The sequence below is a fragment of the Tinamus guttatus genome, unplaced genomic scaffold, assembly GCF_059628265.1.
Source record: "Tinamus guttatus ecotype Peru unplaced genomic scaffold, ASM5962826v1 Tinamus_guttatus_pri_ptg000291l, whole genome shotgun sequence".
Classification (NCBI taxonomy): domain Eukaryota; kingdom Metazoa; phylum Chordata; class Aves; order Tinamiformes; family Tinamidae; genus Tinamus; species Tinamus guttatus.
In genome coordinates, this window is record NW_028288825.1 from 723,432 (window position 1) to 740,148 (window position 16,717).

Consider the following 16,717-nt stretch of genomic DNA (forward strand, 5'->3'; position numbering starts at 1 on the left):
AAAATATTTCATTTTTCACTTTACAGGCAAGATGGAATTGCACAAGACTTCAATACTTTAAGGACACTGAGTTTGGTAATAGAGTCAGGTCATTCCTCTGTGTGTCAGGACTGAGGCTGATGATTGAAACACTTAATAATTGACTTGGTGATGCACACACAATATTTTTGCTTTCGCTGTAAGCAGGAAATCTGTTTTTCATGAAACCCACTTGCAATTAATTGCAAGAATTGTATCATTTAGGCAAGTTACTGTGATGTTGATGATCACTCTGTTACAGTTAATTGAGAAACAGAAAACAAATCTCCCCACTTATAACCATTCTTGTCTCTCATCAGAACTGATATAATAGCAATTCTCATATCATAGGATATATATCTCATTCGGAAAGCTTTTCAGGAAGCTTTTCAGGAAGATGGGGTATAAACACCTGCATTTATATAGAAATCATCCCGAATGACTGGTCAGGCTGGTTTTAAATGATGATTTTAAAATGCTAGATGTTGTTTTTGTTATTGGTGGTTGGTTTGTTTTTGTTCTTTTCCTGGAATCTGGGAGGGGTTTAAAGAAGGAAGCGAAACTGAAGCAAGCCCAAAATTAACTTCTGTGGTTGTGCTGTGTTTGTTAGCAAGAGTGATCCTCTTGTACAGAAAGCCCAGTTACCCTGGGGCAATGCAATGTCCCAGGCCTGTCAATAATGTACTGAAAAGCTCAACAGTTAGGAAATGTCCATATGAAACAAATATATTTTAATCGGTGAAAACATCCTGGTCCTCAAATGTGTGTGCTGTTTTATTTATTTATTTATTTAGGGTTTTTTTTTTTTTTTTTGAACCTAGATAGTGCTAATGAATGTGATGAATGCACAGCTACAAGAACTAATAGACTGCTGGCCAAATCATACACCTCTCCTTGGTCTGAGGGATTGCTGAAGCGGTGAAGCAACAGAAAGCTCTGGGAATGATGGAGGCCCCCTATATAAGCAAAGTAATTTTATGCAGTTAAGACACAGAGGATCTAATTTTCTTCTCGAGGACTCATTATCATGATTTTGTTACACATATTATTTATGGGCTGTTATGATAGTCCTGGCAGGTCATAATTGGCTCATGCCAGAGAATTATTCACATTTTTCATATTTGGAAGAATGAAGGATCTATACAGTTACGCTAATGACTTCATTCCCAGAGACACCACGCACTGTATAGGAATTGCCTGTATTAGGTTATGGCTGGATTAACCCCTTGCTGTCCTGAGCACACGTGGGAGGTTGTTTTTGCTCAGGAGATACCAAAGTGGCTTTTCTCTGCTTGGAAGCAGCTATTTGGCCTATAGGTGGTCTTTGCTGAAAGTGTCTTGTTTATGACGGAGTCCTTTTACTTGAATTTGGGGTCAGTTTTGTCAGAGGGTTATTTTTGTAAGGAAAAATGCTGCCTTTTTATATTTTTATATTTATTTATTATTATTTATTTATTTTTATTTTTATTTTTTTTTAAAGTCCTCTTCCTGTGGAGGGGTATCACACTTCCCCATCTGAGCTGATGCTGCAGCACTACAGCCACAGGATAGACCCAGTTCTTTCCCTGTGAGTTTTTAACCCTTTGGAGGAGATGAGCAGTAGAGAGGGCCCTACTGGCAGCACTTCTCATAGCACCATTTTCTGTATATAGCAGAACCCCAACAATATTTCACAGGCTGCGAATCACCAGGGAGCACTATAATTGTTTTATCTGCCTTGCGGGACAGCACAAGCTGCTAACTCTTGAATTAAGGCCCAATGTATTTTATCGCATCTTTCTGGAAAAAAAAAAAAAAAAAAAAGATGGGTTTGGTTTAAGGATTCCCAGGGATCACAAATCTCCCGCACAGCTGGCCGACCGCTCCCCCTGTTAAGTACCGGCATCGTTAAAGAATGGGCTTTAATTCTTAAATAAATGCTTATTGTGCCAGACAGTGGTGCTCGTATTGTGTAGTTTTCTCTGCTAGGCTAAAGAGACTTCTGTTATCAAAAGCATTGTGGCCATTGGAGAAAATTATTGCTGATGAGAAGGGGATTGGAAATCATGCCCTGGGGGGAAGGCTGCTGGGAGCTTACCCTTAACTTGGTCCTTCTTGTGGCTGCTTTCCAGATCTTTCCCATGTTACCAGCATTCCGCTTGGGTTTCAGGCATCGGTATGGGATGTCGGATTCTGGTGTAAAGTGGTGCTAGGAATTCAAAGCAGGATATCTCACCTGCCTTAATATTTCCCATTTACGTGTTTGGGACGTACGGCCCTTTGGCCAAAGCTCTTAAGAGCTGTGCTCAAGGAAACCTCCTTGTCAGACTCAGCAGTGGCAGTTGTACTAATTGCAAAATGTTTTACCAATACGAGGGTTTGATGGCGTTAAATGAAGGATCAGATTCATTAAATTAAGTGGAAAGTGATGTACGCAGATAATTTCCAGGGTTGAGGCTGAATATGTGTTTTAAATAGGAAGCACTCAGCTGCTATACACAGAGCAGCTCTCGAACGCTTTTAATGACAGTATTTGTACACACTTCAGTTTAATTAACACATGGCAAAAGGGGCTTGGTAGCTAGGATATAGTCTCACACCAGTCGGCTCAATCACGTTAACACCCAAGCATTAATACCCAGAGAAGAACAGCCCCATCCCTGCCTGGCTAGGTCTAGTGATTTCCGTTTCCACCACCCCTTGTTTCTCTTGGATGTGACCATCTCTCCAGGTGGAGAAGTCTCACAGAAGTGAGTGGCTGATCAGTTCCTCAGTTGGATTTATTTCCCATTTTCTGCAATCAAAACTAGGAAGGTTGCACATTGTTACTACCCAGCAATTCCCAGTACATTGCTGATAGCTGTGTTTTGGAATAAATATGTGGTAATTTCTTCCAGAATTAATGAAAGCTGTTCTTCTGTATGTGTATGCAAGAGCTTTCCCGGGGTGCGCAAACCCTTGTTGGTGCAGGTTCCATCAGATTCTGGAGAACTGTTGCAAAATCCACTGGATTTTATGCTTCTGTCCTAGGGACTAACTTCAGAAGAATAGGTTTCTTGGGTTTTAGGAATCCCTGTGAACTCAGCTGGAGAGGGATCTGTAACATGAAGAGAAGGGGAAAAACCATGTAAAGCCACACAAATACAATATGTAATCATTAGAGGGGAGGAAAAAAAAAAAAAGCCTTGGTTTGGACAGGATTTGATCCACAGAAATAAACTTTTGCAGACTTGAGTTGTTCTTTCAGCCTTTTGTGAAGGCATCAGGCCCATTAAATGTACTCCTAGCCTGGAGCTTCCCCTGGTCCCACTGTCACCCACCTGCAACTCTTGCTTCATGCTAGAGAGAGGCACCCACCTTCTTTGAAAGTGCCAAGCTGTATATCTTAATAAGCATTAACCATAGGTACTATCAAGTTATGACCAAGTCACCCAGCTTTTTAATATGAGTTTGGAAACATGGTAGGTGTTCCTCACCGGAGTCTCCTTGCAGGTACGGAAGTTGAAGTGTTGCAGCAGGATGACGATGGCCACTTTCAGAATGAGGAGAGCAAAGCGCATGCCAATGCAGTTCCTGGGACCTGCTCCGAAGGGCAGGAACGTATACGGATCTATATCTGCCTTGTTCTCCTTGCTGAACCTGGTTGATGATGTGTTGGGGAAAACAGAATGAAGGAAGCAAGAAATGAAAAAGCTCTGCTTTTAACCTATCTATTTACTTTTTTAGAGAGCAGCCTGCGGTTTTGGCCTGGATGGGAACCTTGAGAGGAATATACCATTTACAAAAGCAATGGACTATGGAAAAGTTACGACTTCTCAGAGAACAGAGATCAGTGCTGGTGTTCGTAGTAAAGCCTGCATGAAACAGGCTCAGCTTTGAGGATTATTAACTACTGCAAGTAGTTATGGTTATAAAAAGTTCTCTTTTTCCAGGCACACGTCAGTGTAAGGTTGTAAATGTCATACAAGAGGTTGTGAGGTGCCAGGCTCAGTCTCCCAGTAAGCCTATGTTGGAAATCCTGCCTTAAAGACAAAGCTCATGTCCTTAAAAAAAACTTTCTCCCATGACTGTGCAACTTCTCCACCTGGTATTTTTGGGGAAAGGAAAAATAGCCACTATTAAAATAGCCACTATTAAGTGCCTATTAATTAGAAGCTAATGCTTAATAATTAATTGCTGTATCTGAGAAAGAGCAGCGTGATATTTCTTTCTTTTCATTATGTGTGTGGTACCTTTCTGGTCTGAACTCCTCCGGCTCTGGCCAGTGCTCGGGGTTGCGGTGCAGGGTGAAGGGTGGGATCATAACAACAATCCCTTTGGGAATGGTCACGCCCTTGATTTCTATGCTTTGCTTGCAGGCTCTTTCGAGTCGTCCTCCAAGAGGGAAGAGCCGGAGCGTTTCGTTCACAGCCATGTCAAGATATTCCATTTGCATCACTGCATCGTACGTGAGCGGAGCCTGTTGAGCAACAGGAGAAAGATGACCAGGTGGGACAATTAGATTTCCCTAAAATGACTGCTGAGATCACTGTGTCCTGAAATGACTTAGCTTACATCAAAAAGCTTGAAATGAACCAAGGTAAGACGGGATAGAGAGGCTGCTGTAGAGTCATGGCTGCAGTGGAGTCATGATACTTTCTCTGCAGTTTTGTGTAGTACCCCTGAAAGAAGTTCTTGGAGGTGAGTCTGCAGCTACCAAAATAAAACCCCTACTGAGCTGAGGTTTCCTACATAACTTGAAGAGATTCTGTAAGATCCCAGGGGAGGATATTGAGTTAAAGAGTTGTCTTGCCTGAACTAAAAAGAAGATACCTGGGTGTTGATGATCTCTGCCTCACCTTTTTGGGCAAAATGGAGTCGATTTCCTCCTGCAGTTTTTGCTGTACATCGGGGTGTGTGGCCAGTTCATATGCCAGGTAGGAAAGCGTGTTGCTGGTGGGCTCATACCCAGCAAAGATGAAAATAAATGCTTGGGACAGGACCTCCATGTCAGTCAAGCCTGTGAGGGAAGGGAACAGATGAAGCTTAAATAGAATTAAGGATCCTTGCAAGTAACAGGGTGGGTTTCCAGCCATTTTAGGGCTGTGCTGTGGCTGCCCAGACTTCTACCTGGAGCTACTTGGTACTTTTTGCTCTTTCTGGAGAGGGTGGTAGTTATTCTCTAGGAAACACATCTACCTATGGTCTCCTCCACCCCTGCTCCCACCACGCATTTCTGGAGGTTGTTACCTTTATAGGTGTGGTTTGCATCGTCGTTGCTGCGAGTGGTTGAGTTTTGGGATTCAATCATCATCTGCAGAAAATCCACTCTGCCCTGAGAAGGAAAGCAGGAGGGTTTCTTTTGTGATAAATAAGCCAGGGACAGCTCAAATAAATAGGTTTAATAGCCTGAACTCTGTATTGTAGACTGAGAGGTCCCCAAAATGCGTGCATTTGGGATTGTAAAACCCAACACTTGCACTTTATTTTGGAAACTTATCTGTGCTTTTTATGAAGACATTGGCTTGGAGAGCCACATTTTGTAAATAAACCTCACAAAGAAGAATCCAAATTAAGAGAGATCATTCTGCCAGGAAGCACCTTTGCTTTTTGGGAAATGAGAGAAGGGAAGGTGCCATCCTGCAAAAGGCAATGCTCCTGTCCCCGCATTATCGTATTACTCTTTCTTTTCCCTCTCTTTGCCTAATCTTCTCCAGGGAAGATCAGTGTATTAGTCTGTTGATTTATTTCAAGTTTTGCAAACCCAAGCTTAATCTAGTTCTCCTGAGCTTTCATCGGGATTTAGCTTAGGATCATGGACGTACGAAGTCCATTGTGCTCCTCTGGTCAAGTGAGAGTTTATTCCTATCAAGTGTCTATGGTTAAGTATCTTTGCTTTGTCATTGAGTCATTGGACTTCACCTTTGATGTTGTCACTTCAACTATTTTTCACTTGAGCTTATTGAAAAGAAGACGTTTTCTGCCACAAGCAGGTTCCTGCTATCTTACCTGGTGTATCTCCTTTTCACGATTCTTCTTAATTTTGGAGATAGACCTCATGAAGAAATCTACAGCATCACTGGGGAAGAAGCTTATATTCATCTTGGAAAGAAGGGGAGCAAGGAATGGACAAACAACTGAAAAATAAATTGAGAATGAAGTGACATACTGTAAGCAAACGTTATTTCATAAGATCCCTGTGGCTGTTGGCAAGGAAGTAGTAACATTCTCAATAAATTATTTTCCTTCTTGATTCCTTTTTTATTTCACCTGGGATGTGCCCCCCTTTTTTTTAATTTCTCCTTGGGTTAGTTTGTCTTGAGACAACCCTCTTCCAAGTTCCTGTGAACTGGACATATCTGAACTGGGCATCATTTTCATTTAAAAGACAACCAAAGCATACAAAGTATATGCTATCTGCTATATTAAGGCACTGTTTTCTGAGGACAGGTCACCTCTGTGCATTGTACAGCACTACAGGAGGAATGTGCCTCGGAACAGAAATATTTAAAGTTCTGAAATTCGTTCAGGTTGGGCTACTTGCTGCCACATCACACTCATACAAATAGCTTCAAGCCCTCTTTAGAGCATTTCTTTCAGTATAGAGGCTGCATCCTGAGCTTGCTTAGAAATTCATAAAATCTACAGCACCAGAACCTCCTCTCCCCATAGATCAGAATTTTCCCTGCATTTTAACAATCTGTCTAGTCTTGATTTAAGGTTGTAAGTGATTTAAGGTTGATCACCATCACTGCTAAACTATTCCACTGCTAGGAAATTGCATCTAATTATTGGTCCCACTCAGTGTGCTCGTTCAGGAAGCACATTTTGAATAGCACTGCTCTCCTTAAGCTTCATGTTTGAACCTGTTTTTCAAGGACCTTTTTATGGCCCTTCTTCAAATGTTGGCTAGTACAATTCACATGGTTCTTGCATTACAGACACCAAAGGCTTAGCAGGAGTTTTAATAGCATTTTTTTTCCTATGCTGTGTATGGAAGTGAGATCGCTTTTCAAATATTGCTTAGTAGCCTTCCTTAATAAAAAAAAACAAGAGGGGACAAAAAAAAAAGCTTACAGTACTTTAGGTTAAAAGGTTCAAGTATTTGCAGTAGATGTTTCAATTGCTGTTTCAAGGAGCTCAGGTGGATATCACCTGAGCTCTTTCCCTTTGTGTTACCTTGCATCTGGCAGTAACACCAGATACTGTTGGTGGGTCATGATTATTTAACCAAATTATATAGCTCAGCCCACTAAGCTTCACTCGCATCATTTGATTATTGATAAAAAATAGTAAGTAGTCAACTTCCAAGCTTATCTCCGTTCTCTACTGTTAGCATGAGGCTAACAGTGGGGAAATGAGAAGCCAAGAGCGGGCAGGACTTCCATCCTAAATGGTAAAACTCCTTAGTAGGAGCTGATCTACTAATGGATAGGATGCACCAGTCTGATACCCTTCCTAAAGGCACAACTTTATGGTACTCCCCAATACTTAAATGAAGTTTAGGATTAAAAATAAAAAGTCCTTTACATAGCAGAATGAAGAGTGGATCAAAAAAGTCAAACTTGACAAGCTTCTTCATCTCTCTGACAAAGGGATCTTTGGGGTTGTTCATGGAATCAATGTTCACGCCAAATGAGGTGCTAGTGACAACATCCATGCTGTAGCTTCCAAAGATGCTGAGAAAAGACAGGCTGTGGTTAAATATTTGGAATACATGAATAATGCCCGTGTCCCATTAAAAAATAATTTCTCAGAAGGCCTCCTTTGAAGGATGCTGGATATATGGCATTGGGGAAGCATTTATAATCAAAGACTTTTTGCAAAGCTGCAGTTTCAGACTGCCCCAGAGCATCTTTTTGGGGCCATTAAACAGCATGTGGCTGCATGAACAGGTTGCTGCAAGGCCAGTGCATGGTTTGAGCATGTGAACTTCTTGGAGGACCCTTTCCAAACCTCCACTATTGAAACTAGGGTGAAATGTACAGGTGGTCAAGGGCAACCTGGGCCACATTCAGCCTTCCTTCCTTGGCTGAGGCCAGCTGGCGGGGACAAGTGATGGAAAAGTGTCCTGCAGAATCACGTATGAATTAGGAATCTCGTGTGTACCAAGGCAGGGCGGAGAACCTGGGCAATCATGAGGAGAACTGGATTTTCCTGCAGGGATTTGCAATGCTGCGCTCAAGCACCCTTCTCCTCATCTAAATCCCCTTAGAAGACTCTTTCGAGGGTCTCTGCCTCCAGGAGGCTTTGCTAACATCCCATGTTATATTTCCCCTTGGAGGTTGCCTGACAGCCTTTCATCTAGCCCAGCTATTTCTTTCAGAAGTTGGCTTTAGCAAGAGAGCAACCTGTATTGCCAATAACGAATGAACCACAGCACTTGCTAACGAGATTGCCATGTAGCCCGCTGCTCCTAGCAGTCACTTACTCCTTCACGTCTATAGGCCGACCGTTTTCCCCTTCCTTCTGGACGTTTTTCACCAAGGTGTCCCCAAAGTGCTTTATTATGGGAAACATCTGCAAAACAAGCCCGAGCCAGTCACTTCAATACGGTACATTTTACTCCTTCAAGACAGGCTTACAAAAGACGGCAGCCAGTTTCATGAATATGAACAAATAAGATCTTTCTATTGAGTCTTAAATTAAAGACATTACATTAGGAGGCCTGTTTACATTAGGAGGCATAAATTAAACAGGCCAGTTTAGGCACCAAGTTTTGACTAGAGAAATCGGACCCTGTGACTATCTGAGCCTGCGAGCGCCCTGTCTCCCAATTTTCCCATTTCATTTGCTGCGTTTTACCTCCTTTAGCTTCCCACTGGTGAAGGTTGGAGAGAGCACGGTACGAAGCCTCTTCCAGTGTTCGTCCTCAGCTATCGAGACAGCATCTCTGAGCACCCCTGCCAGGTCTACAGGCTGCAAGCAGGAAGGTGAGGTCAGAGCCCTGCGCAGGACTGGATATTTGCACGCTCCTTGGCAAGGGTGCAAATGCCATGTGCAATTCAGCGCGCAGTTATTCCTGGCAGGGCCTTGCAAACAGGCTCTTTTAAGGCTCAGATTCTCCAGGGGTAAAAGCAGTGAAGCAGCTCAGAGACACCAGCTCCTTTTCCGAAAGAAGCAACTGGATGTGTTGGAGCTGCTCTTGCAAGACACAGCCGGAGCCCTCGCTGAGGCTGGGAGCTGCAGGTCGGTATTTGAAACCTCTTGGGCAGCTCCAGGGTCACCGTGCTCACCTGGATGGACAAATTCACCCCTCATTTCTTGGCGTAAGGGCTGAATTCGCCCAAAGAGCAGGTGAACGGCTTCCCCAGGCAGGGCAGTGGGTGCCCCCAGCTCGGGTTCGGCAGGGGAACAGTGACATATAGTGGCCATTTACTGTCATCCCAGCAGTGCAGTCACACAGTCTCCAAAGGGACAAGCCTGTTCTGTGCTCGTTCCCTGTTCTGCTTTGTGCTTTGGAGACTGCTGCGTTGCAAAGCCCCTGCACTTACCCTGCGGTTGGTGAAGGTGGTGTAGCACTCCTTGACGAGCACGGCTTTGATAATCTGGGGGTCCATGACCGCCAGCACGGGCTGCCTGCCATCGTAAAACCTGGTGGAGAGAGCAGAGGGCTGAACAAGGCCACGTGGCTGCAGAGCAGCTCTTTGCTGACAGCTGGGAAGCAGCATCGGCTAAGGAATCGCTTCTCCATCCCTGGTGGTCAGCAAATGCCCAGATGTAGAAATCAGAGCTGAAAAGGTCTCCTGGGCCACCCTTCTGTAAATGGTAAAACCTCCGAAGAGAGGAGAGCAGAAAACCCTCCAAATTCACTGAGAGATGAGTAGGGCTCCATCCCTCAAAGGAGTCAATACTAAATGAAGCGAATGGCTTCACTTCTTCCCTTGACTCTCGGTGTTTTTCCAGACACTTAAACACATTACTGTATTAGAAGGAAACTTGTTCGACCCCTTCCACTGTCTTGAATTGGATGTCTAGAGACTCGTGCTGACAGCACTGAAATATCCTCAGAGATAATAACTTTATTCACTTTTTTGGTCTCTTTTTTAGCTGCTATTTCTGAACGCTTTCTTCCAACAGATCCAGCCTAAGCAGAGCTACACATTTTCCCCGTGACTTTAAGCCAAAGCAATCATGTAAAGATGGCTTTTCCAAACTTGTAGCGTTTTGTAAAAATTTGCTCCAGGGACCAACGGCTGCATTACAGAAGCTATGTGAGTTTGTAGCTCAAGTTATCACAGTAGCAGCCATAGGAAATGCCCAGGCCGTGGTATTGGGACCTACAGCCCTTTGTTATGGTCACGGGTGAGGATGAGGAAAGGAGAAAGGCCCTGGACCTTGGACCTGTTCATTGTCTCACCCGTGGGAGCTCACACTCATTCTTGCTGCTCTTTGTAAACCCAAAGAACTTGTCTTTCTGGTTCCAAACTCTCCCCTAAGTAAATAGCAACTTTTCTATATGCTTTGATAAAGCTGTTTATATATGCTTTAAAATATTTATAGTCATAGTATATAGCCATACAATGCAAATGAATTTCCATAGGACTTGGCAGTGGCACAAGTCTGCAAACAGAGCTGGGTATCGGCAATCCCTGCACCCTGTCATCACCACGTGCTGGGACTGTGAAGGTCCAGCAACGTTTGCTGTTCCCAATGTGTTTTTTTTCTCCTGCTCTTTCAACAGATTCTGGTTTTACCTTAGGAAGAGATCATGGGTTCCTACAAATACTCACCCCCAGACTTTCCCATACTTCCGGAAGCATTCATTGTCAAACTCCACAAAACCCTGTGGAAAGCAATTTAGAGAGGAAATCAAAAGGGAACCCCCAGCCTGTGCATCAGAGCAGAGCTGGGTATTGGCAGTTAATATCATTGCCCTGCGCCCATATAGCTACAGCTGTGTGAGCAAAGGCAGGCGCTCCTGGAGGCTTCCATCACTTACTTTGCGATATTCCAGGCATGTCCCAAAGAAAGGCAGAGGTGTTGGCCCAGGAATGCCTAACTTCTTGAAAACACCATATGGCCAGATCCCATATCTGTAAGACAGGAGATGCACCTGAGTGCTGCGAGCTCCCCAGAACGAACCCAGACCTGCATCGAAGCTGCTTTGGCACCAAGGAGAGGAGGATGGTCTGAAAGCTGGAAAAAAACATGGCCCAAAAGAATATTATGCAGTAAAAAAACTACTAAAACTACTTAATAAACATGGCAAGCCTCACTGCTGCAGCACAAACCTTCTAAGAGACGGCTTTGAGGAAAAAGCTGTCTTTTCAGAAAGGAATAGGTGCTCCAGTAGAAAGAGGACCTCAAAGCCCTTAGCCAACTGCAAAAGAGGAGATACTTGCCAGCCAGAGGAGAAGCAGTAAAGAAGAATGGAAGAACATACAACAAGCTTACATATTTTTATTGCAGCAAAATCAAAGCAGTGCCAGAAGGGAGGTCCCAAGCATGGCTTTTGTGAGGCTGCACTTTAATTTCATTCACTGTTCTCCATCTCCTTAACCCAGCATTAGCCCAGCAGTGTGTCGTGAAGTCCTGGTGATTTTCTCATTAGATTTTATTGACAGCTTTGCAGCTTTCTTTCCTCTGAAGCACCCTTTTTTTGGCAGCTGTGGAGTTATTGCTTCTATCTTGGGGCCCTCTGCTTTCAGACAAGGTTCTAGGCTGCAGCCCTTAGCAGCTTCTCTTTGGCTGTGTTGAAAATGCTTCTCAAAATATTTGTTTTTTTGCTAGCCCAAAGGTGCCAGGGAGCGCCTGTGCTTCTCCCAGTGTTGCCTGAAACTCACCCTGTCTCCATTTTACCCTTTTCCCTCTAGATTTAATTCACTGCTCCATGCAAAGAGTCTATAGACACTCATTTTTAGTATTTAGAGGCAGCTGGAGCTGCAGGAGGACCAAGGTTTGGCCATTTGCAGAGCCCAGACGTGCCATAGGAACGGAGAATAGGCAGAATTCATTTGAAACACAGCCAGAACAGCACAGCCTACTGCTCCTACAGCTAAAATGTGCCTGCTTTTCTGCAATCTGAGTAGGGCTGTTCAGTGCAAAGACAGAGAGTAACCGTTACATCATCTCACGATGGAAAGGAGCCAGAAATGCCTGGTATTCATTCATTTGTGAACCAGGACAGCGTTGTTGCAGGCAGGAGCAAAGGGGTTTGAACAGGTGGGGGATTTTCTGTTTCCATTGAGACACTGGCACATGAGCTCCTGGTTTTATTCCTTGAAACAGAGGGCAAGTGGCTGCAGGAGGCAGGTAGCCAGCAAGTTGGGCATGGCCAGAGACACTGAGATAGGAAGGTCTGGGTCAGATAATAGGAGGTTTTTGAAAGAGCCTGCCCCAAACAAGCCTTTGAGTGGTACGAATGACAGCCAAAATCACAAGAAGGGGCTCAAAGAAAGTAGAGCAGAAAGTTTCAGAAGGCAGAAAACTTAGTGAGTTGTGACAGCTGAAGCCTTGCCAGGGCAGATAAATGGGTTGTGCTCATGTGCACAACATTAATCATTAAGGTTTACAGCTAGAAACAGGCTGTCCCTCCCTAAGGGCTAGTCAACACTCTAAGGGCTCTGTTAGCCCAGCCTCTTGGCAGGGGTGATGCTGGCCTGGCTACGCTGTAGCTTGGAGCAGCATCTGCTAAGCTGAGGGAAGTTCTCTTCATGGCACAGGCGCTTCTATGGCACTAAGGTATGTTTCTATATGACAGTGATTGTTTGTTTCTTTTTTTTCTGGGGAAAAAAAAGAAATAGGAGAACTGGCCTCACTGGGGGCTTCTATCAGCAAAGGAGAAAAAGCCTTGGGGCAATAGCACTGCAGGCATGGTGGGGGTCAGACCCCTGACAAGCATCCCCCTTGCAGCAGGTTTTGGTGCATGGAGCAGCTTCACCTGGGCAGTGCTAAAGCAATCAAGAAGAGTAAGAGTGAGCTGAGTGATGCTTTTGCCTTGCTGCCTTTCTGCTGCTCTCTACTTTTGCAGGTCAGGTAGCAGCATCATTTACTGCCTACCCTCCTCCATAGGGCATCTTTCTGCCATTCAGCCCAGCAAAGGCTTCCTTAGACTCTCTGTTTCTGTGTGAAGTCATGTAACAGACCTCGTGTCCATGTAGTTCCTTAGATCACGCGTCCGCATGGATCTTCTGCCAATGCCTCATTACCGAGGCTGCAAATTGCACCTACCTGTTTGTGTGTCTTCAGATGAGTCACATTAAATGAGCAGTGAGAACAGGAAAATGGCTCGAGCAAAGAAGCAGTAAAGGACATATTTACTCACAGTATCACGACCGCTAAGAAAACAAGCAAGAGGGCCCAGGTCTCAAGCGAGAAGGACGGCAGGAGGTTCATCCCGGCTCTTCCCTTGCCTGCTCCGAGCTCGGGGACGCCGTGGTTCTCCCTCTGGCCGAGGGAAGTCACAGCGTTTTGTAATGTGTAATCTCTTGTGTTTGGTCATATGATTGAGGGGCTGTCTCCTCCTCATGGAGGAGGAGGAGCGAAAGGTGAAGGTAGCAAAGTATGATAATCCAGATAATACATTTACGGCGGTGGGTGCATGTCTGGCAGTAATGTCCAAGGCCCTGCAAGCTACTTGATGTATAAATTGTCAGGAGTTCCCACTTGCGTCTCTGCCGTAACAGTAATAACTGCCTTTCTGCTGGGTAAGGCTCCTGGGCTCCTACACCAAGAATAAATAAAACCAAGTTGCAATGAAAAGGTAAATCCCCAAGCAGGTGTCAGACTTGGTTTACAGAAGGGTAAGGAAAAGCAAAGCGAAAAGGTTATTGGAGTATTGCATGACAAGATATTTTCTGGCAGCTGAATTAGCTTTGGCAGAACATAAGATTTAGTTTAAAATATCTTTGTTTCTGTGTGTGTTGGGAAGGGACTGTCTGCTTGTGTCTGTGTTGGTCAGAAACTATTTCTAACAAGTGCCTGACTTGCCCCAGTCACCCCAATAGGCTACAGAAAACTTGGAGGGCTCCCTTGGTTGCTGGCTTGTGTCTGCGTAGCTTATGAGAAAATTATTGCTCTACACTATGATTTGTGGGAGGAGTGGAAAAGCATCTTTCTGCAGCACCTGGCAAAGGGCACGATCAAAGGGAGAATAAGAGATTTGTAATGGTTTTCTCCCAAGGATGGGGCAGCAGTTTAGAGGCATCCTAGAGGCATGGATATGATGAGAAGATTATGGTGGCAGAGGAATCTTGGTCGTTTTGATGGTGTTTGATATTAGTGGTCATAATACTAGGGCAATAGAATGTGTGAGTTACACAAGCATACTACAGCGTCTTTAGGGCTTGGCTCATAACTTTAAAATGAGCAATTTCCTTCCTGTTAACAGGGCTGATCTCCTTAGGAGGAAGTTTATTGAATGCACGGGGTGCTACAAGTATCGGGAACAGCACGTGCCTTTACTTCCAAGGGTACTGCTGTGATTGATGGGCTGACTGATATGCGGCTATCGATCCATGTGCTGACACAAAACCAAGTTTGAGAGCCGTCACCCAGCCTTATCTCGGGAACGTCGGTACTCATTTCACCTTTGCCTGCCCTATGCCCCGAACTTCAGACACAAACCAGTTGCAGATTAATTTGTAACAATCAGTCTGTTCCAGTTTATGACATGAGTGGGCAAGTTAATGACATAATTATGTAAACCTGTTTTGGGTCATACCTTGCTTGGCACAGCTATATCATGATAACATGTGATTAAATATGTGCTTTTATATCTAGAGTCTGACAAGTGACTAATGCTTGTTTTTTTCTAAGTTCCCCTTTGTGTGTTTTGTTGTTTCCTTGAAAGCTGAATTTAATAGTCACCAAATGTTCTTGACCTACGATGTTAGGAAATAGTAATACAGTTTATCACAGGAGGGAGGGGAGGGGAAAAAAAAGTGAGAACAGGCTCCAGGAGCACTTGAAAGCAAGCAGGTGGTTGCCAAGCCCCACTGCCGGTTTTGAAGTGAGGGCTTTTCACCAGTGGCAAGTAGAATGTGCCTTTTTTATTTCTTTCTTTTTCTTTAATAGAAAAAGGTTTTGAGAGGGCTGACAGGTTTAAAAACAACAAAAATCTGATGCCACTGACCCCTGCCAGAGGAAAGTCAGTGACCTAGGAATGGTTGACTGACATCCACATGATGTGCCCGGCTTGGAGCTGGGGTTATGCCCTCGCTGGCTTCCTATCAAAGCTGTCGTCCCTTAATCCTAGGTTGTGGCCGTGCCTGAGCTGCTGGCACTGGGGGCTGGAGCAAGACAACAGGATGAGGCACTTGGATGTAGTTTAGCATAGTGATGACAGGTTTACATTTGGTCTTCAAGGATCTTGAACGCTTTCCCAACCATAATGATTTTATGATGGCCTGGCTAAACCTTCCCTTTCCTCTTGAGAAGCAGCAGGTCATGTCTGAGAGGTGTTTTGGCATCTTCTTGCCATCCATTCCTGGAAGGGAAGATAAACATCAGCTTCTGTGGTCATATCCTTCCAAGGAAGGATGACAACAGCACCAAACTCAACCACCCCCTTCCCTTCTCCTTCTTGGGGCTACACCACCCATCCAGGAGCTGACATGGTGCAAGGCCGAAGCCTCATGGGTTGTGCTGAGCCGGGCTCCAAGGGGCTCATCCCAGTCTCAGAAGAGCCACACACGGCTCGCAGCTTGGTAAAGATCTGTGCCAATAACCCACAGCAGGTCCCCTTGTCACCACAGGGTCCCTGCATCGAGAAAACACAAAAGTAAACCTGTCCAGCAGATAAATGCATTTTTCTCTTCCAAAGAGAACTGAACTGGAAAACCTGTAAATGTACTTCAGGAAAGGACAGTGGTATCCCTGATTCTCAGTGAAAGCAAGAGGCTACAGCAGATTCATGTTGCCTTCCCTGTTATTTGCTCTTCCAATCTCTCAGCAACAAAATGAGTTGAGGAAAGAGGTGAGAAAAGGAACACTGAAGAAGAAAGGGAGGACAAAACAAAAGGATGGGGAGGAACACACAAAGCAAGAAAAACAGGGTCTAGTTTCAAACAGCTTTCTCAATGATCCCACCAGAATCAAAGGAGCTCAGTTGCTAATGGCAATCATGTGGATTCTCGGGTGTCTAATAGGGGGCTAGTGCTCTTCAGTGCTTTTCTCAAAGACGCAACCAGAGTCTCTCTACCTCATGGCCTGTTTTCTTGATATCCAAAGAAGCTCAGTGCTGCTGCTGTCTGTGTCATGCCTAGCCCATCTGGCTAGCACTGACTAATGTTTTCTGAAATTATTTGGGGTGGGAGATGCAAGAGCTTATTTGATTCACAAAGCACCATCAGGCAAGACTCACTGCCTTAGAAAACCAAGCTTAAGGCAATCTCCCCAAATACAGAACTTCAGTTTTCGGAAACTGGGGTAGGGGTAGTTCTTGAAATAGGAGGTTGGACATTATTTCTGACAGAGAAGAAATTAAGAATTTTATTTTATGGGAGCAGGAGACCAGAATGCACTTGCTGCTTCAGGGATTTTTCCTTTCCTTTTGCTCTCTTTTCCCACACATTGTTCCTTCACTCTGCCTGGGTCCCTTAGACCTGTCTTTCTCCTTACTCTGCTGAGCTTTCAGGCATACTCTGCTTCTTATGGGTGTTTCCAAGTCCACTGCACCCTGTCACGGCTTTCAGGAAACGCGATGACAGAGCTTGCTGCAGGCAAGGACACTGCTCCACAGGGTGGAAAACTGCATTCCTAAACAGGGGTTACAGTCACACCTGTGGAAATGCACTTC

The 16,717-nt window shown here is 44.6% G+C and overlaps 1 protein-coding gene across 1 annotated transcript; it reads right to left on the minus strand.

The window, feature by feature from the left end:
- Positions 1-2,654: 2,654 nt before the first annotated feature.
- On the minus strand, positions 2,655-13,366 carry LOC104580447 (cytochrome P450 3A21). Its single transcript, XM_010227953.2, has 13 exons — positions 13,244-13,366; positions 10,919-11,012; positions 10,710-10,762; positions 9,471-9,570; positions 8,782-8,895; positions 8,408-8,496; positions 7,507-7,655; positions 5,986-6,113; positions 5,227-5,311; positions 4,836-4,996; positions 4,230-4,456; positions 3,474-3,636; positions 2,655-3,094 (listed from the first exon to the last, which is right to left on the minus strand). Exons 1-13 carry the CDS (start codon positions 13,312-13,314, stop codon positions 3,011-3,013), a joined length of 1,518 nt encoding a protein of 505 aa, XP_010226255.2. The 5' UTR covers positions 13,315-13,366; the 3' UTR covers positions 2,655-3,010.
- Positions 13,367-16,717: the final 3,351 nt, after the last annotated feature.

Coding starts and splice junctions, on each gene's coding strand:
- LOC104580447 (XM_010227953.2), bottom strand. CDS start 13,314: ATGAACCTCCTGCCGTCCTTCTCGCTTGAGACCTGGGCCCTCTTGCTT. Junction 9,571..10,709: donor AAGTATGGGAAAGTCTGGGG/GTGAGTATTTGT, acceptor TCTCTCCACCAG/GTTTTACGATGGCAGGCAGC. Junction 8,896..9,470: donor CCACCTTCACCAACCGCAGG/GTAAGTGCAGGG, acceptor TCCTGCTTGCAG/CCTGTAGACCTGGCAGGGGT.